The 26,940-nt window shown below is 48.4% G+C and overlaps 1 protein-coding gene across 2 annotated transcripts in view; it reads left to right on the top strand.

The window, feature by feature from the left end:
• The first annotated feature begins 2,641 nt into the window (after positions 1-2,641).
• SAMD4B (sterile alpha motif domain containing 4B) overlaps positions 2,642-26,940 on the top strand; it is a 33,603-nt gene continuing 9,304 nt past the window's right edge. The window contains exons 1-7 of one of the 2 annotated variants that reach the window (XM_077932403.1): positions 2,642-2,808; positions 14,615-15,073; positions 19,323-19,805; positions 21,441-21,683; positions 24,142-24,263; positions 25,036-25,122; positions 26,090-26,399. In XM_077932403.1, coding sequence (XP_077788529.1) covers positions 14,878-15,073; positions 19,323-19,805; positions 21,441-21,683; positions 24,142-24,263; positions 25,036-25,122; positions 26,090-26,399 — 1,441 coding nt within the window. In that variant the 5' untranslated portion in view covers positions 2,642-2,808; positions 14,615-14,877. The remainder of the gene's footprint in view (positions 2,809-14,614; positions 15,074-19,322; positions 19,806-21,440; positions 21,684-24,141; positions 24,264-25,035; positions 25,123-26,089; positions 26,400-26,940) is intronic. The other variant, XM_028741859.2, reaches the window with a different exon arrangement.

Here is a 26,940-nt window from a genome sequence, read left to right on the forward strand (position 1 = left end):
TGAAACCCATGCTAGCTCTTAGTCATCACAGCATCTTTATCTAAGTGCTCACAGACTGATTGTTTGATTTTTCTGTGCTAGGACCCCCTCCCTCTGTAATCCTCATAGAACTCTAGCCCAATGGTTGCCATTCATTTGATTCTCAATTGATTTTAGAATGAATTGATTTTAGAATGTATTTAAATTAATTGACTGTGATTTTATGTCAACTGTGCTATTTTTACTGTTGTTAGCCGCTCTGAGCCCGGCTTTGGCTGGGGAGGGCGGGATATAAATTTTAAAATATTATTATTATTATTATTATTATTATTATTATTATTATTATTATTATTCCTGGTATTGATGTTAAGCTGACGGGTTTGTAGTTGCCTGGGTCTTTCCCCGCCCCTCCACTTTTTGAAGATGGAAACAACATTTGCCCACCTCCGATCCAAATTCTCCAAGAATTCTCAAAGATTATAGACAGAAACTATGAGTTGACATTTGCAAGCTCCTTTGGTTCCCTTGGAAGCAGTCCATCAGGCCCTGGAGATCTGAATTCTATCAAATAAGCTAGGTGTTCCCTTAATACCTCTTGGACTGCATCTTTCTTTCTCTCGTGGCATCATTTATTCTATTATCACCTAGTTGGGCACTGCTTTCTTTCTGGGTGAAGACAGAAACAAAATTAGTATTTGAGCAGTTCCTCCTCTCTGTCACCCAACAGAAAATTTCCATCTTCATGCAGAGGACCTACTACTGTACTTGCATGGTCTTCCTCTTGCTTCAGACACAGCCAGGGGAAAAAAACAATTTTCTTATTATTTTTAACCTCTTTTGCAAGCCCGGGCTCGTTCTGAGCTTTAGTCCACCTGTTATATTCTCAGGTTGAGCCATGGCTGCTAAATTACCGACTTCCATTAAAGGACACGGACTTTGGAAACACCCTTGAACTGGGTCTTTTCCCACTTCTTAGGTCACAGAATCATAAAATGGCAGAGTTGGAAGGGACCCCGAGGGTCATCCAGTCCAACCCCGAAATGCAGGAATCAACATGGCAGATGGCCGCCCAGAGTGGCTTGGGAAACCCAGCCAGATGGGTGGGCTACAAATAATAAAATTATTATTACTGTCCAACCTTTGCTTAAAAACCTCCAAGGATGGAGAGTTCATGCCATTGTCAAACAGGGATTTTTTGAGGTCCTTGGCAAAGAGAATTGTGGGGGTTTCTTTACACATCCCTCTTGGCTCATTGTGGACATAGAATCATAGAATTCTATTTTTATTTCCTTTTATTTCAGATTGTGGTTTTATTGCATTTCAAAATATGAACAAACACAGGAAAGGGAAAAGGACAGGCGTCTCAGGCATATAAAAGCTGAAGCAAATGAAAGTTATTAGGATCTAAGAGCTCATCTGAAAAATAAATACTGTATTTAAATTCTATTTTCAATATTAGGAGCGTAGCCGTGTACTAATAGCAGGCAAGCCATAATAGACTTTTCCATTAACGTTGACGTATTTCGCCTTATTGTATTGTTTACTTTCTGTTACAGGAAATGGACTGTGGGAAATAAAATGAAATAAAACCCTATCCGGTCTATACTCGACAAACTGTGCCGTAAACTGGGGGGTAATTCACTATCATGTGCTTCATTCTTTGTATATACAATAAAACCATACCATATATCATGGAAATTATCACATTTCTTTCGTTGTTGTTTTTTGGCCCTTAGGACATTCTTAAATTTGTGTGATTTTTCCAGTTAAGGCCGTTTGCCAAACTGTGGTGAAGTTTGTGGGGGAAATTTACAAGTTTTTACTCATTATTTTATAGGCGAAATGCATTTTATTCTGTTTTATGCGTTTTATGCAATACATATAAACTTGTATTCATTTACAAACTATGCTGTCAGTCCACTTGTGGAAAATTTTCCCATTTCTGGTTATGACTGGATAAATGAACACGTTTTATTTCCTTTGAGGGCAACGGCCAGTTTAAGTTTCTTCTTTATTTTCAGAAATAAAAGAACAAATAAATTTATGTCAGGTAACACTTGGGTCTCTCAGAACCCAAAACTATTATTTCATTTATTTTTTCAATATATAAATTGAACACACGCACGGGCACGTAGTGCTTGATATACTATTGTTCGGAATATGGGTCAAAATATATTGTTTATCGGACTGAGGGGCGGTTTAAATTCCTCAGAAAATTAAAAGCGAGGGAATGTCGTTGCCTGAGGAGACGCTTTGGGCGGGAAAAGCGAGCGGAGGGGGCGGGGCGTTACTTCGGAGGCCACGCCTCCGTCCCCACCCCACCGCCCCTTCCCGCCAGCTCATTGGCGGCTCGGGAGCTCAAAGCCCGCCTTCCGCCGCCGCTCAGTGGCGGCGGAAAAAGCGTGGGGTGGGGCTGATCTCTCTCCCTCCCTCGGATTAAGGGGTTGGAAAGCTCCGCTCTCCTATTGGAGGAGGTGGGAGTTCACGCTCCCCGCCCGACAACTCTGTGAGGAAGCCGCTGACTGGCTGGGGCGGCTGCCCGTCGGCGCTTGACGCGCGGCAGCCCTAGCCAATGGAGGGGCGAGGGAGGCGGGGAGGAGGTGACGTAGCGGGGCGACGGCGCCGCGGACTGGAGCGGGGAAGAGGGACGGGGACGGAGGGCGGGTCCGGCGCGGGCGCGCTGACGTCGCCGTGCGTTGTGACGTCGCGCGCCGCCCTCTGGAGTGTGTGGTATCTGGCGCTGTGCGTGTGTTTGCGTGTTTGCGCCGGCCCTGCCTGCCCGCCTCCCTCTGCCTCTCCCCGGAGGGGCCGCAGTGGGCCGCGGAGACGGTGAGTGAGGCGCCGGGGAGCGGTGGGGACGACGGCGGCGGCGGAGGGGGAGCGGGCCCTGAGGGGGAGCCGCGGGCCTCGCCCCCTCCCCCACCCCCTCCCCGCCCTGAGGGCCCCTCCCCCTCCCCAGTGGTCCTCAGGAGGTGGAGGAGGCCCCGCCCCAGGGGGAGGGGCTGGGGAGCGGACACGCCCCTTCCCGAGCCCCCCACCCCAGATGTGGGAATAGACACACTTTAGGGGGGCTGGGAGGGGCCTCCTTCTCACACCCCAGGCCCTGCTCCCCATCACCCCCACCCGCCCCTTTCCCAGTTTAAGGTATAAATCCTCCTCCCCTTTGCCCCCACATATAGAGGCTTTCATGTGCAAATTGGGGGGGGGGGGTACTAAGCCTCTGTTTTCCCTCCTCCCCGCTTGCCCACCCCATCACATTCCAGCTTCCCATCACCCCCACCCACCCCTTTCCCAATTTAAGGTATAAATCCTTTGCCCCCACATATGTGCAGATTTGGTGGGCGGTGAGGGTACTGAGCCTCTGTGTTCTCTCCTCCCCACTTGCCCACCCCATCACATTCCAGCTCCCCAACACCCCCACCCACCCCTTTCCCAGCTTAAGTTATAAATCCTCCGCCCCTTTCCCCCCACATACAGAGGTATTCATGTGCAAATTTTTTTTGGGGGGGGGGAGTACTGAGCCCATTTCCCCTCCGCCCCACTTGCCCACCTCATCACATTCCAGCCACAGCTCCCCATCACCCCACCCACCCCTTTCCCAATTTAAGGTATAAATCCTCCTCCCCTTTGCCCCCACATATAGAGGTATTCATGTGCAAATTTGGTGGGGGATGGGAGTACTGAGCCCGTTTCCCCTCCTCCCCACTTGCCCTCCCCATCACCCCCACCCACCCATTTCCCAAATTAGGGTGTTGAAGCCTCTTCTCTTCGCCACCCCCAGTATAGAGATATGCATGTATTGGATGATATATAAGCACTAGGGGGGGGGGCTGAGCCCTTGTTCTCCCTCCTTGCCTCTCACCCACCCCTCACATTCCAGCTCCTGTTGCACACCCTTTTCATCAAATTCCTGCTCACCCTTTCCCCAAATTTAATATATTTAATACTCTTCTCCCCCCACCCTCACCAATTTTAAAGCTGGGTTTAAGAGAAGGTTGGACATTTCTGGGTGGAGGTGGGGCTCATAGAATTGATGAGTTGGAAGGGACCAAAAGTGTCATCTTGTCCAACCCCCACAATGCAGGAATCTGTTGCCCAGTGTGGGGCTCAAACCCATGGCCTTGAAATTAAGAGTCCCATGTTCTACCAACTGAGGTATTTCAACGTCCAAGGACCTGTGATGTGTAAGGGGAACCACCTGTGCTCAGGGTTCAGTGCACTTCAACATACCATATCCTGGAGATTGGCAGTGTTGGGCTGGTGATGGTGATGTTGCTTTCAGGCCCTGCTTTCTGAGGGAAGCTGGGGTAGGTGTGCCTTTGCTCTGATCTAGCCGTGTTCTTGTGCTTTCTCCTCCATTGTTTGTATTCCATCTCTTAGGACTCCTCCACCTTCAATCCTTAAGGTGAGTTCTGGAGTCATAGAAATTGGAGGGAGGACCTTGACGGGCTCTAGCCCTGCTCCTCACTTAGTGCTTAAAAGCTAGCGCTAGAGCATCTCCCAACAGCTGGCTGTCATTTCCATCTCTCTCGATCTCAATTTGTGGTATCCATTCTTAGCTTTGCCCCAACCCCAATACTGGGTGTTTTGTTTTAGGTGAGACTGAAGACCCTCCTTCCTTCCTAACCTAGATCATCCATCTTTTTCTCCCCACCCCATTCCACCATCAGTTCCACCTTTTGACCAGAAGTCAACATTCCCCTCTTTAAATCTAGGCATTTTCCTCACACGCATTTTCCTCCCCAAAGCCCAGGAGTTGTGCTGATAATCATTATTAGCCCCTTGCACTTAAAATCCCTTCTTTCTACAGTAAGTAACATTTAAGGCTCCCTCGCTTGGTTTGGGCATTAACTATTAATCCAGTTATCCAGCCAATGATACGCTTATCTAGTGCTTTACCTCTCTCCTGGCCCAGGAACTTTCCACATTCAGCAAGCCTCCTCCCCACCTCCAGAAGCAGCTTCCCTTGTCTCCTCTCATCTGGAACACAACTTGGAAGGATCTTAAAGTGCCTTTCATCATTTTCTCCTCTCCTTGCCACTCCTTAGACCAAATGGGCACATCATAATGAAGCAGCTGCGCCCATTGTTCACCTAAGGGTCTTATTGGGAAATTTCTTCCCAGGTCAGTTTGTTTCCTCAGAGTTTTGAAAGGCTTCTCCAAGAGAGTCGGAACATTCTTATCCCTAGGCACAAGTTTAAACTGTTGCAGCAAAATGTATGTTCAGACTGCTTCCTGATGATCCCAGTCCAAAAGCTTGTGTTCTCCCTCCCCTTCAATAGATGAAAACTCATTGGTTGCTTTTATGACACCTGTAAGGTGGTTGGAAAGACGTTTACCGTATAGAAATCCCAGTTTTCCTCTGGGCATTTAGATAAATGGATTCTCTGACTTAGGCTGAATGGTGACCCTTCAACTCCTCAGAGGGGACAACGTGTGCTATTGGTGCAGAACTTGAGCATCTCTCTGCAAGAATTGAACACATTGGGGGTGGGATTTGGCAGGCTTATTGGTACCTTGTGGTGGTTGCACATTTAGCTCTTCCTGGTGGGCTTGGTGTAATTTTCTGGTACACTTTCAGTTTGAGTCTTGTACTTTCTGAATTTCAAGGCTCAACGTACTGGGGCTTCCTCCCATCTTTCTCTTCAGCCATTTGTTCTGAATAGTTTCTAAGAGAGCTTTCTATTTGTGTTGCTAAATCAATAAACTACAATGCTGGTCTCTCTGTATAGAAGTGGAAAGCTGTTTTACCCTGCCTGAAGGAGATAAACTGATGGCAACACCTGAGGTGTGAAATATTAACTCCTGAAATAATCACTTAACTTCTCTCCAACACATCTTGCTGTTTTCTTTGTATACCTTGGGATCACTGGCGGAAAGGGTTTGTGTATGGAAGAAAGTCTCTCTTTTTGTACTGTACTGTAATTGTGCTTTTTAGAACATTTATCTTTGGGTCTTCAAGTTAATATTGCAAAGAGGGAACTTTAATGACTGGTATGACCAGGCCAAAGTTTCCCAAACTTCTGGTGATGGGTGCACTTTTTTTTCTTGATTGAAAATTGTAGGCATGCTTCTTTCTTTCACACATGTTACAAGTAAACCTTTCGTGGAGCCTTGTCTGCAATTGTGGGAGTCACTGGTGACAGTACAAACTATTAACACTAAGCATGATATATACTGGCAACCCTATTGTCAAAAGTTTCTTGCCTTATTGGTTGCTTGAAGCTTGTGGTTCCATCCTTTGTGTTTTTTTCTCAGGCTTCCTATCTTGCATTTAACACTCTGTAACCAGATTTGTCAGGACAAGAGATAAGAAGGCTGAGATTCTGCCATTCTTCTGCCTGCCTAGAAACTGCAACCAGAGAGCAAAAGCAGATTAAGAAACTTGGAAGGAGAGGTCATCTGTTACTGTAATGCTCTGTATCACTAGTAATGTGGTCCCAAATTCTGTGTCCATGACAGCTGTGGATATGTAAGGGCCTGTCAAAAGACTTTATTTGGGGGAAAGCTTATCTGACTCAAAATATATTTTGTGATGCGCTCCTGTTGAGTGTCTTTAGATTATAAAGTGACCCATAAGTCTCATTCTGAACTGTCTATTGGAAACTTGTTCTGGACCCTGTTTTAAGGTGGGTGTGTCTCTTACCTGGCTTGCAAGAAGACCCAACTAGTGCAAAGGGAGTAAACTTTGCACTTCGCAATTAGTTGGGTTTTTAACTTCTGGGAGTTTTGCAAGGGTGTTGGAAATTGGGGTGAGTGCATGAGACGACGTAGGCGCTGAGGGCCATCATCCAGTTTGTCGTTCCATGAGCTGCTTTGCAGGCTGCATTACATGACAGGCTGGGATTGGCAAGTTTGTTTATCTTCTGGGCTTTCCATTCACTTGTCCTTCCTCTGCACACTTCAGCTGTGAAGCCGTTTGCTTGCATGCGCTACCATAGAGAGTAATTGGCTTGTGTGTGTATATCAGTATTGGGCTAGGCTCGAGCAAAGCTTTTTGGTTACCAGGGCACTGGTAGCTTTGTGGGGAGGATACCCCAGAGTTCTTTATGAATTTGCACAATGGCTAATTGTTTAAATTTATTAAATGTTTTATGTATTATTGCTGCAAACCGCTCTGATATTTTTCTTTACATGATAAAGTGGTATATAAATACTTTATTTAAAAAAACAGACTTTGATTCCTAAAGCACAGGTAGGTAGGTAATAATTTAATAGTGATAATTTTATTATTTGCATGTTGCCCACCTGACTGGCTTGCCCCAGCCACTCTGGAAATCACCCGGAAAGGGTCACGTGAACAAATAAAGTCTTGTCCACACTTTTGCTTGAACCATATTTTGATCATATTGTGTACCGATTAATTCCTCCGGGTCCAAGAGCTTTTCTTGTTGTTCCACAGCTGTGCCTTGCGAAAGTTCAGTCTTAGCTGCTGAATTGAAGCTTGGCTAAGCAGAATTGCTTTTTTTGGATATTCCACGGGTCCGACAAGTCAAGCAAGAGTGTGGATGAGCCCTAATTCTGGGTGAACCTTATTGCTCTGTTTTTGTGTAGGCTCCTTTCTGGCTGAGCAATATGTGAAAACTAAAGCTAGCCAAACTACGGATAGTAAAGCCGGGAGAATCATCAAGGCTTCGGAGATTCTCCCTTCCCAGGCCAGTGTTCTTTCTTCCTAATGAGCCGTTCACCTTCACTGCTTTATTCTTTAGCACAGTTTTGGTCAGCTAGAAGTGTGCCAATACAGACCTGACTCTTCCTCTCAAGTCCCACCTGTGGCTGTGATCAAGAGCTGTAGTGTTGCTGGCCTCTCGTGCACGAAATGGTGCCACGCATCCTCCTGAGACCTCATTTTGAATCAGGCCTTTTGCATTCTGGTTTAAAAGTCCTTTTTGTAGCTCTTGGCAGCCCTGTTCCCACGTTTTGATTGCTCAACTGTGAGAACCAGGGACATGCTGGCCTTTTAAGATACCTGGATGTTTCAGGATCAGGGGCATAGCCGCATAGGTTGCATCCTACTGCCTCTGTTCAATGGGTTGCCAGTTTGTTGGGGTAGCAGACTTCAGTTTCAGCATTACCCCTTCGGAGTTCAGAGAGAAAAGCTGCCACCAGCGCCGACTTGGATTCTTTGTGAAGAACATTTGTGCTGGGTTACTAGGATGGGGCTTATAATGTTCAGAGTTCTAGCCCCAGATTCCTTATGCAGCTGAAACCCACCTTGGATCAAATCTATGCTTCCAGGTGCCATAAGAAAGCTACAGAGATAGCGCAGGATAGTGCGCACCCAGGAAATGATCTCTTTCAGCTTCTGCCTTCTGGAAGAAGGTAAAGGGTTATAAAGACTAGGACTAGCCGCCTGAGAAACAGTTTCTACCCAAATGCGATTTTGGTTTTAAACGCAATGTAAGGCGTCTCAATGGGAGTATATTGTATTTAAAAATGGGGTATCAGAGTTTTTAGGGGGCTAACCAGGTTGGGATAGCAGACTTGTTGGGTTTTGAATGTTTTATGTAGATTTTTCAATTTCGTTGTTCTGTATGGGACAATGACAATAAAGACTATTGTATCGTATCTTATACAGTGGTACCTCAGGTTACATATGCTTCAGGTTACATACGCTTCAGGTTACATACTCCGCTAACCCAGAAATAGTGCTTCAGGTTAAGAACTTTGCTTCAGGTTGAGAACAGAAATCGTGCTCCCGCAGCGCGGCGGCAGTGGGAGGCCCCATTAGCTAAAGTGGTGCTTCAGGTTAAGAACAGTTTCAGGTTAAGTACGGACCTCCGGAACGAATTAAGTACTTAACCCAAGGTACCATTGTAAACCAAAAGCAAAACACCTAGTACAGGCAGCGACCATTTCGCGTGGGATGGGGATGTCTGCCCTCTTTCTGCCCTCTTCCACGTCCCAAGGTACCCGTGCTTTAGCAATCGTGCTTCAGTTGGACGTGCCTAAAATAGTCGCCACCTGTAGCTAGTATCGAAAGTTTTAGGCACAATTGCTCTACAGGAGTGGCTCCCAGTTGATGGTCCACAGACCCCAGGAGATCTGTGCCCACCCACATAGCAAAACCTACCATAGAGATGCCAACATTTTCGAAAGTAAGGGGCCCATGGCTTGGCTTTTGAACAACAGGCGGTCCACAGTGCTTAGCTAATCTGGAACCACTGCTCTACAGGGTTGTGGTTCGGGGAGAAATTGGATGCTAAAGCTAGCCCCATGGCTACTAGTCACAGTGGCTAATACAAATGACCTCCAGGACCAGGGGGAGAACATGCCTCTGAATGCCATTCGCTGGGAGTTGCAGTTGAGAGTGCTGTTGCACCCAGGTCCTCCTTTTGGGCTTCCCTTTGGAGTTCCTGACTGCCAGAACAGGATGTTGGGACTAGAACTAGATAGACCTTTCAGTCTGATCCACCAAAACCCCTCTTATGTTCTTGAAGCTTGGGGCTGTTGCCATCATGTGTTCAGAAACTTTGGGGGTTTCCGAATCCTCTCTGGCTTGCAAAGCCGGTCAGATCCCTGCTTGAATATTGATAATGTTTTCCCTCTTGGCGGACGGTGCCTGCAACAACAACAATTATTTTATTATTCATACCCTGCCCATCTGTCTGGGTTTCCCCAGCCACTCTGGGAGACTTACAGCACATAAAAAAGTGTAGAACATATAGATATACCTGAAGGAGCGTCTCCACCTCCATCATTCTGCCTGGACACTGAGGTCTAGCGCCAAGGGCCTTCTGGCAGTTCCCTCGCTGTGAGAAGCCAAGTTACAGGGAACCAGGCCTTCTCAGTAGTGGCACCCGCCCTGTGGCACGCCCTCCCACCAGATTTCAAAGAGATAAACAATTACCAGACTTTTAGAAGACATCTGAAGGCAGCCCTGTTTAGGGAAGTTTTTAATATTTAATAGGTTATTGTATTTTGGTGTTCTGTTGGAAGCCGCCCAGAGTGGCTGGGGAAACACAGCCAGATGGGCGGGGTATAAATAATAAATTATTATTATTACTATTATTAACCCCACCACCTTCATTTGATGGCATCAGGATGTGCCAGCTCCAAGGTGTCACAGCACAGAGAATAGTTCAGCCTGTCTTGCTCCCTGACCAGCGTCCGGATGGCTCTGCCAGCTGTTGGCACAGCCCCTTGCCCAGCTTCGGGTCTGTACCTGCAGACCCAAGCGACTCCCTCCTCCACATTACGTAGCTGTGGGTGGCATTTGATGTGCCTCCTTCCTCCTCTGAAGGTATAATTAGGGCCAGCTGCCTTGCTGCTCCTCCAGACTTCTCCTGGTGGCTTTTCTTGGGGACGGCATTTGCTTTGGTTGGCTCTAATTATAGTGTCCAGAGGATAGAGGGATCCAGACAGCCATTTCCTCAGTCTTTCTCTCTCTCTCTCCCTCTCTCTCTCTCTCTCTCTCTCTCTCTTAAAGACAGATGCTCTCTCTTTATATAAGGGCTTTAATAGAAACAGGCTTCTCTGTCGAAGAGTTCACAACTGTTTAAACCCGAGGCAGTGCCCCGACGGTGGGGAAAGCTGTGCTGTGCTCATGGATACAGCATTTTGTGCTCATGCCAGTTAGTTTTTAGGAAATTCGTTGGATTTTCCTTCTTGTGCTTTTTATCATTCGAAAGGCAGATAGTAAAATTATCCATAATTGGTTCTTTCCTCTGCACTGATAAGCAGGGGGAGTCTGCTAACGGAGCTTTTATCCAGCAACACTGGCATTCTTTTGAATTCCCAGGCATTCAGTTATGTAATAGGTATAGGGTTTGTTGGCAGGGGGAGTTACATGTGTCTTTGAACCCATGCTTTTCATTTTGCTTCTGACTCCTTTCAAGGCCGTCGGGCCGAGTCACTTTCAGGTGCTGCTGTTTCTTGCCTCAGGTGTTCAAGTTGTATGGCTCCTGCAGTACCAACAAAGTATATACAGTCATACCTGGGGTTACAGATAATAATAATAATATAATAATAATTTATTATTTATACCCCGCCCATCTGGCTGGGTTTCCCCAGCCACTCTGGGCGGCTTCCAACTGAATATTAAAAACAGTACAGCATCAAACATTAAAAACTTCCCTAAAGAGGGCTGCCTTCAGATGACTTCTAAAAGTAAAATAGTTGTTTATTGCTTTGACATCTGCTGGGAGGGCGTTCCACAGGGCAGGAGCCACTACCGAGAAGGCCCTCTGCCTGGTTCCCTGTAACCTTACTTCTCGCAATGAGGGAACCGCCAGAAGGCCCTCGGCGCTGGATCTCAGTGTCCGGGCTGAACGATGGGGGTGGAGACGCTCCTTCAGATATACTGGACCGAGGCCGTTTAGGGCTTTAAAGGTCAGCACCAACACTTTGAATTGTGCTCGGAAACGTACTGGGAGCCAATGCAGATCTCTCAGAACTGGTGTTATGTGGTCCCGGCGGCCACTCCCAGTCACCAGTCTAGCGGCCGCATTCTGGATTAATTGCAGTTTCCGGGTCACCTTCAAAGGTAGCCCCACGTAGAGCGCGTTGCAGTAGTCCAAGCGGGAGATAACTAGAGCATGCACCACTCTGGCAAGACAGTCTGCGGGCAGGTAGGGTCTTAGCCTGCGTACCAGGTGGAGCTGGTAGACAGCTGCCCTGGACACAGAATTAACCTGTGCCTCCATGGACAGCTGTGAGTCCAAAATGACTCCCAGGCTGCGCACCTGGTCCTTCAGGGGCACAGTTACCCCATTCAGGACCAGGGAATCCCCCACACCTGCCCGCCCCCTGTCCCCCAAAAACAGTACTTCTGTCTTGTCAGGATTCAGCCTCAATCTGTTAGCCGCCATCCATCCTCCAACCGCCTCCAGGCACTCACACAGGACCTTCACCGCCTTCACTGGTTCTGATTTAAAGGAGAGGTAGAGCTGGGTGTCATCTGCATACTGATGAACACCCAGCCCAAACCCCCTGATGATCTCTCCCAGCGGCTTCATATAGATATTAAAAAGCATGGGGGAGAGGACGGAACCCTGAGGCACCCCACAAGTGAGAGCCCAGGGGTCTGAACACTCATCCCCCACCACCACTTTCTGGACACGGCCCAGGAGAAAGGAGCGGAACCATCGTATAACAGTGCCCCCAGCTCCCAGCCCCTCTAGACGGTCCAGAAGGATGTTATGGTCGATGGTGTCAAAGGCCGCTGAGAGATCCAGCAGAACTAGGAAACAGCTCTCACCTTTGTCCCTAGCCCGCCGGAGATCATCAACCAGCGCGACCAAGGCAGTTTCAGTCCCATGGTGAGGCCTGAATCCCGATTGGAAGGGATCCAAATGGTCCGCATCCTCCAGGCGTGCTTGGAGTTGTCTGGCAACCACCCGCTCAATCACCTTGCCCAAGAATGGTAAATTTGAGACTGGGCGATAGTTGGCCAAATTGGCTGGGTCTAAAGATGTTTTTTTAAGAAGCGGTTTAATGACCGCCTCTTTCAGCGGGTCTGGGAAGGCTCCCTCATAGAGGGAAGCATTCACCACCCCGCAGAGCCCATCGCCCAGCCCTTCCCGGCTCGCTTTTATCAGCCAGGATGGGCAAGGATCCAGGAGACAGGTGGTCGGTTTCACTTGTCCAAGCAGCCTGTCCACATCCTCGGAGGTAACCGATTGGAATTGATCCCATGTAACAGGACCAGACAGAACTCTAGCACTCTCCCACCCTGGCCCTGCTCCCACGGTGGAGTCTACCTCCTTCTGAATCTGAGCGACTTTATCTGCAAAAAACTTTGCAAAAGCATTGCAGGAGATCTTGGGGTCCCTACCAGGCCCCGGTGGTGCAGGTGGTTCCGATAGATTGCGAACTACCTGAAAAAGTCTCCTGCTGCTGTTTTCTGCAGATGCAATGGAGGCGGTGAAGAAGGCCCTCTTCGCCGTTGCCATTGCCACTTGGTAGGCTCGACGTTGAGCTCTAGCCCGTGTCCGGTCTGATTCAGAATGAGTTTTCCGCCACCGGCGCTCTAGCCGTCTCAACGATTGTTTCATCACCCTCAGCTCCGGGGAAAACCACGGGGCTGTCCGGGCTCCATGCAATCGGAGAGGGCGCTTCGGAGCCAGACAGTCAATAGCCCTGGTTAACTCCGCATTCCAGCGGGCCACCAGGGAATCAGCTGAAAGGCCATCAACTTGGGATAAAACATCCCCTACCACTCTCTGGAAACCAATTGGATCCATTAAGTGGCGGGGGCGGACCATCCGAATCGGTCCCACCTCCCTGCAGAGGGGAAGGGTCGCGGAGAAGTCCAGTTGCACCAGGAAGTGATCTGACCATGGCACTTCTTTTGTTTCGCTTTTAGATAATGTCAGATCACCAACATCTGTAGAGGTAAACACCAAGTCTAAGGCATGTCCGCGGCTATGAGTTGGGCCAAACTTATTCAGGGACAGCCCCATGGAGGCCATGCTTTCCACGAAGTCCCGAGCGGCCCCTTGTAAGGTCGTGTCGGCATGGATGTTAAAATCCCCCAGGACAACCAAGCTAGGTGTCTCCAGGAGCATATCCGCCACGATGCTTCAGGCTGCGTTTTTTGGGGTTACGGACCCGCCAAAACCCGGAAGTACTGGAATGGGTTACTTCCAGGTTTCGGCAGTTGCGCAGAAGCACTAAATCGTGCTTTGTGCATGCACAGAAGCGCCAAATCGCAACCCGCGCGTGCGCAGATGCGCCATTGCGGGTTGCAAACGCGCATCCCGCACGGATCACGTTCACAACCCGAGCGTCCACTGTATATAGTACTTCACGTGAGCAAGAATGATGGGGGAGGGGGTCTCTGCTCTGAGGACCTTCGAGTTTAAACTACCGTGGTACAGGGGGAATGAAACGGAAGAGGCCTCATTTCTATAGCATTAGTGTGCACAAGTGGTTGGGCGTGAGGGCTTACTATTGTTTGGCTTTCCCTTGGTTGCCTTCAGAGCCAGCTGCGTATCCTTGGTCAGTGCCAGCCTTGACTGGTGTGCCAGTCCTGCTCACAGGTCTCCAAAAGCTCTTCTCTGGGCAAGAGCAGTACAGGGTTGGAAAAACGCCCCAGTCAAACCAAAGCAAATGCTTTGTGATCGTGGCCTCGGTTGGCATTCCTGGATTAGAAGGGTGCAAGAAGCGATTCCAAACCTGTAATTCCTGCATCGCAGTGGGTTGGGCTAGATGACCCTTGGGGTACCTTCCAACTGCACTTCTGTCATTCTATGAAAGGGGCTCCACACTCTTGAGTTCGCCGTCGTCATCACTCTGCATTTTGTAGTTCAAAACGTTGAGCCTTGTGTGAACTGTCCAAAGCAGTTGCCCCTGGACTCTACCTCCCAGAGACACGTCTGAATTTGAACTCTGGTCCACCAGACCCAGGCCGAACATTTCCTTGAGTCAGTATTTTTTTTGGAACCAACTACTATGCCACCCTTCAATATGAATATTCTCAGGGAGCCTTTCACTATAATTAAAAAGTACCATTTTAAAAACAAATGCAAATGGGCCTGGGTGTTCCATTGTCACCACATTGTGTTGATAGACGGGAGTTTTTGAAAGCAGCGGATTGCATGGGGTTCTGTTTGCCCAGCATAATTTTGTAGGGTACAGACAAATATGGAGGGGTGCAAAGATCCTCATCCTTGACTCTCGTTCTCTCTTACAGGGGGGTTCTGAGACATCCTGCTGAAGTGGAATAATCCCCAAAGAACCCAAAGATCTTCGGAACAGCAAAGCCTCCCTTTCCATGCCATTCTGCTTCTCTGCTAACAGGAAAGTCGGTGTTCTGGTTTGTGGCCTTCTGCCGAGCCTCCAGACTTGAGGTTGAAACCATGTGAGGGGTCCTTCCCCCCTACCCCACCCCAAACCCTGGTGCTTCCTTGACCCCATTGTGGGTGAGTTGCCGCCGAACCCGAGGTGCCAGCCACCATGATGTTCCGGGACCAGGTGGGCATCCTTGCTGGCTGGTTCAAAGGTTGGAATGAATGTGAGCAGACGGTGGCCCTGCTGTCTCTCCTCAAGCGCATCTCTCGCACTCAAGCCCGCTTTCTGCAGCTGTGCCTGGAGCACTCGTTGGCAGATTGCACAGAGATCCACGTTCTGGAGTCAGAGGCCAACAGTGCAGGTAAGTCAGCTCTTTTTCCCCTCTGGAACTTATGCCTAACGTCCTCGCAGTCCAAATGGATTCAGACCATCTGCTTATGTGGCACTATTGCCACGGGTCCTTAATTGGGTTGGGCACACTCTGGTCGCTCAACTCCAAAAGGGTTTTGTAGAGTTGGGAAAGGTTTAGAAAAGGGCAACCAAAATGATTGAGGGGCAAAACGATGAAGAAAGGTGTTGCCAGCCAGATGGTGATGTTACGCGCTAAACCAGTTGTCCAGGCATCTCTGCTTCCTTGTGAAAGGTGAGTTACCTATCACAAAATGCGCCTGGCTAATTTCGAACACTGGTCACCTGGTATTCGTGTGAGCACGGCTCCAGTTAGCTGTGGTGTCTCAGAGCTGCTGTTTAGCAGATTCACAAAGAAGAGGTCCAATTCTTCAGAAGATTCCCCATGGCTAATGGCCGCTTCGAAGCAGCAAATTCCATAGATTAATTGTGTGTTGTGTTGTGTTAAAAGTACTTCTGACAGGTCTCAACCTATTGCCAGTCATTTTTTATTAGGTGACTCGGCATTCTGATATTAAAGGAGGAGATAAAATTATGTATCCATTCCTTATTCATGAAGCTCTGTGATTCATCCCCTCGCACCACTTTGCACACTGTGATAGATAGAAGACCTGCGTTTGCCCAGAGCATATGGTTTAGCTGCAGCTAATTCCGGCTCTGTGAGTGGGCCTCTCCGGTACACATGTTTGCAAATGCACGTTCTCTCTGATTCACACTCTGCATTTAAGTGCTCGCCTAAAAATTGCAAATGGGTCAAGGAGTCCATCCCCCCCCCCAGTTTACTCGTGACTGAACACTGAGGAAAAGTAGACCTCCTATAACTAATCTCGGATAATTTGCAGATTAGGAGTGCATAATGCATGCACTTTGGGGGTGATCAGCCCGTGGCATCTGCCTCCTTTTGCCGAACGCCTGATAAGGACCAAGTGTCCTCACAAGTTCCGCTGGATCTTGCTAAGCTGTGAGAACTCCATGCCACTCAGTTAAGCTCCATTCCCCAAGCACACGCACCCCCTTCACCACCCCCACCCTTGCAGCTGACACACACAAGCGCCTCCCTTTTATCTGTGAGGCAAAATGCAACTCCTACAGCTCTCTAATAATAGCGTAGCCCAAGATTAAGGCAAAAGGGAGAAACGAGGTTGAATTCACCGAATCTCTTTCGGAAGCTTCTGACGTAAAGCCAGGAGACAATTCGGAGCACCCTCAATCAACCTCCCCCCCCCCCCCAAAAAATAAAGCCCTCCAAATGCTTTGGAATACAAGTCCCAGCAGCCCCAGCCAGGTGGCTGCTGGGAGCTGTAGTCGGAAACATTTGGAGGGCTTCAACTTGGGGAAGGTGGTTCTAAGAAGAGCCTGCTTTTGTCTGCAGAAGAGCTTTCTCCTACAAGTTCTGAAAATCTCAGAAGCCTGCTCCGAAGTAACCGAGAGCAGGGCTTTTACTGTAGCTGCTCCTGTTCTGTGGAACGGTATCTCTGTCTATACCAGGCATCCCCAAACTCAGCCCTCTAGATGTTTCGGGACTACAACTCCCATCATCCCTAGCTAACAGGACCAGTGGTCAGGGATGATGGGAATTATAGTCTCAAAACATCTGGAGGGCCGAGTTTGGGGATGCCTGGTCTACACACTCCAGAAACAATTGAAGGTGCTTTCGTTCAAATATAAGGATGTAAGATGAGCCTGCAGGATCAGGCCAATGGCCTAACTAGTTCAGCATCCTGTTCTCACAGTGGCCAACCAGATGGCCCATTGCAGAACGCGTTGGCAGGATCCGAGCACTCTTTCCTCACCTGTGGCTTCCAGCATCACTGTCTGAAAAACACCACAGTGGTACTATGTAAATTGATTCATTTGTTCGTTTTATTTTATGCTGCCTTTCCGCACACAAAAAATGGTGCTCAAAGCAGCTTAGAACAAAGAAAAACAGGAATGCATTTCAAACAAACACTACGAAAACTTATTACAGGCAGCCACTTGTTTACACACATTCAGTATGATTGTGCATGTGTGTATCATGCCGAACCCAGACGTGACCTGAAAACATCATAAAGATGTCACTGAAAGGGAGGGTGCGGAACGGGGTCTTTGCAGGCTTTTTCAGTGGGTTTCAGTTATACACAATTATACCGATGTGCTCCGTGCCTCGGAACATAGGTAAAGGTAAAAGGTAAAGGTACCCCTGCCCGTACGGGCCAGTCTTGACAGACTCTAGGGTTGTGCGCCCATCTCACTTAAGAGGCCGGGGGCCAGCGCTGTCCAGAGACACTTCCGGGTCACGTGGCCAGCGTGACAAAGCTGCATCTGGTGAGCCAGCGCAGCACACGGAACGCTGTTTACCTTCCCGCCAGTAAGCGGTCCCTATTTATCTACTTGCACCTGGAGGTGCTTTCGAACTGCTAGATTGGCAGGCGCTGGGACCGAGCAACGGGAGCTCACCCCGCCGCGGGGATTCGAACCGCTGACCTTTCGATCGGCAAGCCCTAGGCGCTGAGGCTTTTACCCACAGCGCCACCCGCGTCCCATGCCTCGGAACATAACCCCTGTGTAAACAAGGGACTGCCTGTATTACTATGGTTTTCTTTATTAAATTTGTATGCTACCCTTCTCAGGGCAGTTCACAACAGAAAATTACAATAATAACCAATTTTACAATAGCACAGCGAAACAAAAATATAATAACTTAAAAGAAACCCCACATTTCAGTACAGTGGTACCTCTGGATAGGCACACCTCCGGTTGCGTATCCTTCAGGATGCTAACATGGCTAACCCGGACGTATTTTTCTGGGTTTCACCACGCGCACATGCACAGAAGCGGTCCCTCCGGTTGCGGAAACCTCGGGATCTGACCGGAGCTCCAGAACAGATCCCGTCTGTGCCTTAAGTGTAACTGGAATGATTAAACAACGTGCAGCATTCAATAGCAAAAAATAATAAGGGAGCTTCACAGTTTCTCCTTAGTCCTAAAGCAGCTGATGTTGCTCAGTGTCCTTCTCCCGCAGCTCTCTTAGTCTTAATTCCCCTCGTTTACTGATGCACACCCACCAAACCCGAAAGTCAGTTGCCTTGTTATCTTTTCATTCAGCAGCCTAACAGCCCACGGACAGAAGCTGTTCTTTACCCTGTTGGTGTGACTAATCATGCTTCTATATCTTCTTCCTGAGGGCAGGAGATCAAGAAAGCTAAAATCTGAATATAAAACCACAAAGTACATAATCAATTCATTCCTTGTAAATGCTATATAATGAAATGAAAAGGATGTTTAAAGTAACCTTTGTTAAAAAAAACAACAACCAGAAGCTTTTCTTTTGGGAATTAAAGGGACAGAACTACCTAAAATATATAGAAACTTGCAGAAACATATTCATGTATGCAACTACAGCAGCAAGAATGTTACTGGTCCCAAAATGGAAAGAAGCAGAAGTCCCAGTAAAGGAAGAATGGATACAATGGAAATATGCAGAAATAGCGAAAGTTACCGGAAAATCAAGATAACAATTTTTTAATAAAAGAATGGAAATGGTTTATTGAATATTTACAGATAAATTAGAAACAGATAAAAACATTGACAGGGTCATTGTAACAACCTGCAATTTTATAAGAGTATATATTTAAAGAAGATGAATAAATGAGTAAATTAAGTTAATTTGGATATGCAGAAGATAATAAAAAGTTTAAGGAACCGCAGAAAGAGGGGGATGGAAGTCAAGTTTTGAAATGTCAAAATTAGTGAAATGTATAAAACTAGCGAAATGTATAAACTTGAAATGTATGTATGTATGTATGTATGTACAGTGGTACCTCGGGTTAAGGACTTAATTCGTTCCGGAGGTCCGTACTTAACCTGAAACTGTTCTTAACCTGAAGCACCACTAATGGGGCCTCCCGCTGTGCCGCCGGAGCACAATTTCTGTTCTCATCCTGAAGCAAAGTTCTTAACCTGAAGCGCTATTTCTGGGTTAACGGAGTCTGTAACCTGAGGTACCACTGTATGTATGTATGTATATATGTATGTATGTTTGTATAAATAAATAAATAAATAAATTGGAAGAAAGCACATAATCAAAATGAAAACAGCAATAAGCCCCCCAGCACATTTGAAGAGGGCATAGGATGTCAATCAAATCAACTGAAATCAATCAATCATCCCCAGCAGTACCAGATATTCTCTTGACTTGCCTCTCTCTCTTACCCCAACAGCTGTCATCAGTCAGTGGCACCAAGAGCCTAAGGACAAAGTAGTCTCCCTGCTCCTCTCCCACCTGCCTCTCCTCCAGCCTGGCAACACGGACGCCAAGTCCGAGTACATGAAGCTCTTGCAGAAGGTGCTGGCCTACTCCATCGAGAGCAACCTCTTCATCGAGGAGAGCCGGCAGCTCCTCTCCTACGCCCTCATCCACCCGGCCACCACGCTGGACGACCGCAACTCCCTGGCCCTGTGGCTCAACCACCTGGAGGAACGCCTCTCCAGCGGCTACTCCGGCCAGAGCAGGGGGCGGCCCGACACGGCCTACCACTCGCGCCAGGGCTCGGACGAGTGGCAGGGCCCCGTGGACACGGGCCTCGGAGACCTGGGGCACGGCTGGCAGGAGAAGCCGCCGCGGGAAAATGGGCACATGTCCTTCCATTCCTCTGGATCCGTGCCGTCGGCCATCAACAGTATCGGGAGCAACGCAAACACAGGTGCGGAAGGCAGGGCGGAGGATGAGGAGGGTCTGTGAAACAGGCGCCATCTTGCTTGGGAGGGTGAAGGTGGGGGTGTTTTCCTGCAGAAAAATAAATACAGTGGTGCCCCGCAAGACGAATGCCTCGCAAGATGAGAAACTCTCTATACGAAAGAGTTTTCCGTTTTTTGAGGTGCTTCACAAGACGAATTTCCCTATGGGCTTGCTTCGCAAGACGAAACATCTTGCGAGTTCTTTTCCTTTTTCTTAAAGCCGCTAAGCCGTTAATAGCCGCTAAGCCGCTAATAGCCGTGCTTCGCAAGACGAAAAAACCGCAAGACGAAGCGGATTAATTTCATCTTGCGAGGCACCACTGTAAATCTAAAGTCTATGTCTTGGGACATAGAAGACCTTCCCAATTCACTAAGGTAGGTTCTTGCCCCTCCGCAGCAGTTCCCTCAGGAGCAGCCTTTCTGAAAGAATATCTCTGCTGCTCTAATAGCTTGCCCCTGGAAGGAGTTAACAAATTCTGATTAGCTTAGTATTTCCCAGTTTTTGGTGAAATGGATTGGAAATAAACTGAGCTGTCTATCTCGAGCCAGAGGGAGCTCTCTCATCTCTGGGAGGAATCTGTCTGTTGATATCAAAAGCTGTGTGTCTTGATTTCCTATGCCAGAGCTAAGAAAACATTTCAGATTTGTAGGCACTGCAAAGGACTGTGTGAAACTTCTTTGTTCGGGTGATCCTTGAGGCCTCGTCAGCCAGTTGGATCATTCCAGTTCCTTGCCTGAACATCATCATCATTATTATTTATTAAATGTATTAGTTGCTTGTTTTGCCATGTCTACTCAAAGCAACTTACCAGAAAAGAAAATACATTAAAGCAGTCCACCTACTCTAAAAGACCATAGACAGCTAAAAACCAAAGGTCTGGTTAAAAAGTAATGAATTTGCCTGGTGCCTGAATACATAATCACCATCATCATTATTATTATAATAATACCCCACCTAACTGGGTTGCTTCCAGCAGATATAAAAACATAATAAACATCAGACATTAAAAACTTCCCTATACAGGTCTGCCTTCAGTTGTGTTCTGAAGGATGTATAGTTGTTTATCTCTGACATCTGGCAGGAGGGCATTCCACAGGGCGGCACCAGTGCCGAGAAGGCCCTCTGCCTGGTTCCCCGTAACCTCAGTGTCCAGGCTGGATGGTATGGGGTGGAGACGCTCCTTCAGATATACAGGGCTGAAGCCGTTTAGGGCTTTAAAGGTCAGCACCAACACTTTGAGTTGTGCTTGGTATACATTGATGGTGCCAGGTGAGCTTCCCTGGGGAGAGCATTCCACAAATGGGGAGCCACCACTGAAAAGCTGCTGCCACCCTCCGAACCTCCCATATAGGGGGCACATGACGAAGGACCTCAGAAGACGAATTGGTGGTTCTCGGTGTATTCCTCCTCAAACTTCCTTCCGGACAGGTTCACCCAGAACCTACATTCTGGGTAATACAGCCACTCGACAGGTTCAGAATTTGTAAACTTTCCTTCGTCCTGAAATCTCTCCTAAGCTGCTGAAGCCTTCCTGATGATTTCGCGGCCCGAGTGTGGGGCCAATGTCGGCAGGTCCTAACCATCTCTTCCCTCCTTCCAGCTCTCCCCTGCCAAATCCACCCCAGCCCGCTGAAGCGCTCCATGTCCCTCATCCCCACCAGCCAGCAGGTCCCCAGCGAGTGGATGAGCGTGGACGAGATGGGCGCCCGGCCAGCCTTCATCCCCGGCGGGGAGCACGCTCCCCTCTCGCCCCAGAGCAGCGTGGCCTCATCGGGCAGCGAGCAGACGGAGGAGCAGTCTGGCAGCCGAAACACCTTCCAGGAGGAGGGGAGCGGCATGAAAGGTACTTCGGGAGGGGGAGGGTGCGGCTGGACTCGACAGACACTTTGGCGGACTGCGGTTCTGTCCTCCTGGGTCAGAGACTGGTCTCAGAGATGAATGCCGGTCCCCAAACCGCAGGAAACCCCGTTCTACCAAATCGGCTTGATTTGATTTAATATTTGTACAGTGGTACCTCTGGATGCGAACGGGATCCGTTCCGGAGCCCCGTTCGCATCCAGAAGCGAACGCAACCCGCATCTGCGCATGAGCGGGTCGCAATTCGGTGCTCCCGTGCATGCATGTGATGTCATTTTGAGTGTATGCGCAAGTGGCAAAACCCGGAAGTAACACACTCAGTTACTTCCGGGTCACCGCAGAGCGCAGCCCGAAAATATTCATCCCAAAGCTACTTCAACCCGAGGTATGACTGTATTCCGCTTTTCCAACAGCAAATGTTGAGCTCAAAGCGGCTCACAACAATCGCCTTGGCATTAAAAACATTGCAGCCGCTGTAATATCAAACACAGAAATAATAATAATAATTTATTATTTATACCCCGCCCATCTGGCTGAGTTTCCCCAGCCACTCTGGGCGGCTCCCAATCAAGTGTTAAAAACAGAACAGCGTTAAATATTAAAAACTTCCCTGAACAGGGCTGCCTTCAGATGTCTTTTAAAGAGAAGATAACTGCTTATTTCCTTCACATCTGAAGGGAGGGTGTTCCACAGGGCGGGTGCCACTACCGAGAAGGCCCTGTGTCTGGTTCCCTGTAACCTCACTTCTCTCAATGAGGGAATTGCCAGAAGGCCCTCGGAGCTGGATCTCAGTGTCCGGGCTGGACGATGGGGGTGGAGACGCTCCTTCAGGTATACAGGAAACATAGAAATAGAGCCAAACCGGTAGAGCATGAGACTCTCAGGCTCGTGGGTTCGAGCCCCACGTTGGGCACTCCTGCATTGCCGGGGGTTGGACTGGATGACTCTTGTGGTCCCTTCCAGCTCTACAATTCTACAGTTCTTACGAAATCATTAAAACAATGCAGTTATAGTAATTCACAATATTAGAAAGAGCTGCTGAGCACCAGCCCTGATAATGGGGTATGAGGATTCTGCAAAAGGAGTCCTCAGATGTGTATGTGTAGCTGTATCTTACAGGGTCAGATCTAAGGTGCTGGTTTTGTCCTTTAAAGCCCTTCACGGCCTAGGACCCTCGTACCTACGGGACCGCCTCTCCTGGTATGCCCCACGGAGGACCTTAAGGTCCATATATAGCCATACCCTAGAGGTCCCAGGCCCTAAGGAAGTTAGATTAGCCTCAACCAGAGCCAGGGCCTTATCAACACTGGCTCCGGCCTGGTGGAACCCTAGAGGTCCCGGGCCCTGTCTCTTGAGACCAGGGCCCTGCGGGATCTGATCTCTTTCCGCAGGGCCTGTAAGACAGAGTTGTTCCACCTGGCCTTTGGCTCAGAATCAATTTGATCCCCCCTTTTTCTTTTTCCTTTCTCCTGTGATGAGATTGCTCCCTAATTGTTTTAATATTGTATCTTAATCTTTTAAATTGTATTTTAATCAACTTGTTTTTATTATTGGTTGTTAGCCGCCCTGAGCCTGGTCTTGGCTGGGGAGGGCGGGGTCTAAATATTATTATTATTATTATTATTATTATTATTATTATTATTATTATCTTTGAGCAGTCCATTCCCCCCCCCCTCAAACTTTGTAAAATGGTACAAATGCCCATCCTCTTCAGTCCCTCTTGGCTTGCCATGTTCTCGTGCCCAGGAAGCTCAGGAGGAATCACTTGCCTGGCCTGTACATTTGTGTGTGTAAGTTAAATACAGACACACCTCTTGCCTGTTCAGCCCCAGGTCGAGGCAGCTGAGTCTGCAGCAGTCAGAGACTTGATGGTCCCAATGGGAGTCGCAAACATATGCTTAGCCTTGGCCCCTCCTGTAGACCCTGTTACCTGGGAAACGTCCTTTTGTTTAAAAGACACTGCTATGCCGATAGACATAGTCCTGACCAAGGGCGGTAAGAACACTCCCCATTCTGAGATGCCTCACTGCTGGGACAGTTCCCTGGCACTCAGTTTTTTACTGCTCTTCGGCTGTGCTGGACAGCCTTCCCCAACTTGTTGCCCTTCAAGTGTCTCGTCATTCCTGACCATTGGCCGTGCAGGATGAGGCCGGCAGGAGATTATTCTACTCCTCCTCTCAAAAGGGAGACCAAGATGGCTTTCAGCACAAGAAAACACCCCCCAAAAGACCTTAAAATATTTTTAAAACATTTCAGTTTTCAACCAACATAAAACGACATGGTTTATAAGTTTTATTAATACACATGGTTCAGGCAACTTCGCTTCTGTTGCGCCGCAAGGGCCTGACCCAATACAATTTGCCTAGATTCCACACTCCGTGACATTGGCTTACTCACAAGGCTTTCCCCCAAAGGTGTCTTAACCTCTCGACCGCTCTCCACAGATGTCCCCTCGTGGCTGAAGAGTCTTCGCCTCCACAAATATGCAGCCCTCTTCTCCCAGATGACCTACGAAGAGATGATGACCCTCACAGAGCAACATCTGGAGTCGCAGGTACTGCACAAGGTGCTTAAACCAGAGTCCTGGGGGCAGCTGGGGGCGACTGCTTTGCAAACAGGGGGGACTGGGGAAAGAAAGCATGTCTAGAGTTGTTCCTGTGCCACCAGGCTGTTGGAAGACCTCTTACCAGGGGCCCTTTGGGTTTCTGAGAAGCTATTAGTATTACTATTATTCATTAAATTTGTATAACTCCCTATACTCACAGGTCTCAAGGCGGTTCACAACACTATCCGCATGCCTTTAAGCCTTTCCTTACAACTTTGAGGACTGCCACCCCCAAAGGAAAGCTTAGAGGCTTAGGAGTTTTTCATGCAACATGACATTGTTATGCTCACACATGCTTAGAGCTTCTGTGGCTGTTTTGTAAAGGCGGATATTGCTTGAGACCATCCATTCTTTCCCCCCCTTTTTTTCAATTTTTTAAAATTAATTTTCCAAATTTATAACAAACAAGAAAACAGTACAATATAAAAAAAGAAAAAACAAACAAACATTTATCCTCACTCTTAAAATCCCAATTTTGTTATCATTGTTAAATGACTTCCTTGAATCCCCCTGGCTTGAGTTTCCGTATAGGTCATTGTAGCAGTTTTCCAATACTACTTTCAAATAAAATTAACTTAAACGATTAACATCTGTCTTTCTTTTCAAATTGTCTTGAGACCATCCATTCTTGGGGGGCTGCTGTGCATTTTCAAACACGCTTCTTCCTCCGAGGGCTGGGCGGCAGCTGCCTCTGCAGGTGGGTATTTCAGCTGTCCCTCTTTTCCCTGACCAGAACGTCACCAAAGGAGCGAGGCACAAAATCGCCTTGAGCATCCAGAAGCTGCGGGAGAGGCAGAGCGTCCTGAAGTCTCTGGAGAAGGTAAGAGAGCCAGTTGAAGGTGGAGACTTTGCTACTGAGAGGCAGGGCTGGGCTTCCGAGGGTCTCGTAAGCTTAACGGTACCAGTAACTCACAGCTGATGCACATTTTAACCCGTGTGATTTCAATTTGATGTGGTTGAAATCGCACAGATTTAACTGCATGGAAGGCGGAGAACCCAAAAGCTCTTTTTGCACAGGGTTTTCCCCTAATAGCTCTCTGTCTTGCTTGTGGTTATGGGGTGCTTCCAAGGGGGTGGTCCCATGTGTATGTGCCATCCCCAGAACATAACCCCCTCTTGGGTGCGAGTTTCGTGTATGAAATGGAACAGAATTGTCATTTTTTGAGTATCCTGTAGCTGTGGGAAAGACAGGGTGTCTAAAATAGGAGCTAAGTGCGTCCAAAATGTGATTTAGAATAACAGTGTAACTAAATCATCATCATCACCATCAACAGTGTTATTTACGGGGTGCACAGGGGTACACATACCCCTCAACATTTTGTGAATCTAAGTTTGGCCTCAGTGAGGGGGCAGTATTTCAATATGAGTAGGAAAATGAGAGCACTCCTAAACATTTGTTTCAGAAAAAAAGCACTAATAATAATTTGTATATACCGGTATGTCTCAGGGTGGTTCACAACATAAAGTTACAATATATGAAGCACAAAATACGTAATAAAAATTATTCAGAGCACAAACTACATAATAAAAATAATGAAAACATATTAAAAATAATAAAAAACAATTAACAATGCGAATGTATGCACACTAATAAACAATATGCCTCGCAACGAAAGTCCCTAAACAATACTCTAGTCCACGAGTACGGAAATCCAAATTAACTTCGACAAAAGCTCATTTCCCTTAATGCTTCCAGCCGCTCCTCCTCCATCTCCCCCGCCAAAAAATTCCCCTCTTCAAGTTCTCCTTTTTCTCTCCTCCTCCCCCCCTCTCCCCCTCCCCCCCAGGACATCTTGGAAGGTGGGAACTTGTGGAACGCCCTCCAGGAGCTGCAGCAGATCATCATCACCCCCATCAAGGCCTTCCACGCCCTGCAGGCCATGGCAGCCTCCAAGGAGAGCCAGCAGCAGCTGCCAGCGGAGCAGCGCGGAGCCACCAAGCTGTGTCTGGACAAGAGCGGCAACCCTTCTGAGGACAAGGACCCGGCCACCGACACCTTCCTGCCCCCGACAGGCTCCCCTTGCGACGGGGAGTCGGGGGCGGCGCCCATCGCCGAGGGGGACATTGCAGGGCAGTTCACCCGGGTGATGGGCAAAGGTGAGGGCTCCGGGTTGCCACCAGGTCTGAAGCGGTAGGATGCGCGCCGCCCAGTGAACCCTCTTAACACCTCATGGTCCCTCGTAGGTTTAGGGTTCGTCTTTTGAAATGGCCGGGTCTCCGTGCTAACAGTGCTTTAGTCCGTCGGCCTGCAGGGCCTCTTGCCCCAGGGCCCCAGAAGTTAAAATGGACATGCAGACCACTCAGGTTTCCAAAGACCAAGGGGGCGGCCACCTGTGCGATGGGTGAGTGATCTGAAACTTAGCAGCAGGGCTCCTTGCCTCTCTCGCCCTGATCTGGCCACTGTGATCCACGCAACAGTCACCTCCAGACTGTATTATTGTAACTCGCTGTACGTGGGGTTGCCCTTGAGACTGACCCAGAAACTCCAGCCGGTGCAGAACGCCGTGGCGAGACTCCTTACGGGGTCCTTGCTGCGGGATCACATTCACCCGGTGCTATACCAGCTGCACTCAGAACCTTTTTCTGACTGCAATATCCTTTTTGAGGCGAGGCGACCGCAGCCGCACACAGTTTTCCA

This window comes from Podarcis muralis, chromosome 7, assembly GCF_964188315.1.
Source record: "Podarcis muralis chromosome 7, rPodMur119.hap1.1, whole genome shotgun sequence".
In the NCBI taxonomy this organism is placed as follows: domain Eukaryota; kingdom Metazoa; phylum Chordata; class Lepidosauria; order Squamata; family Lacertidae; genus Podarcis; species Podarcis muralis.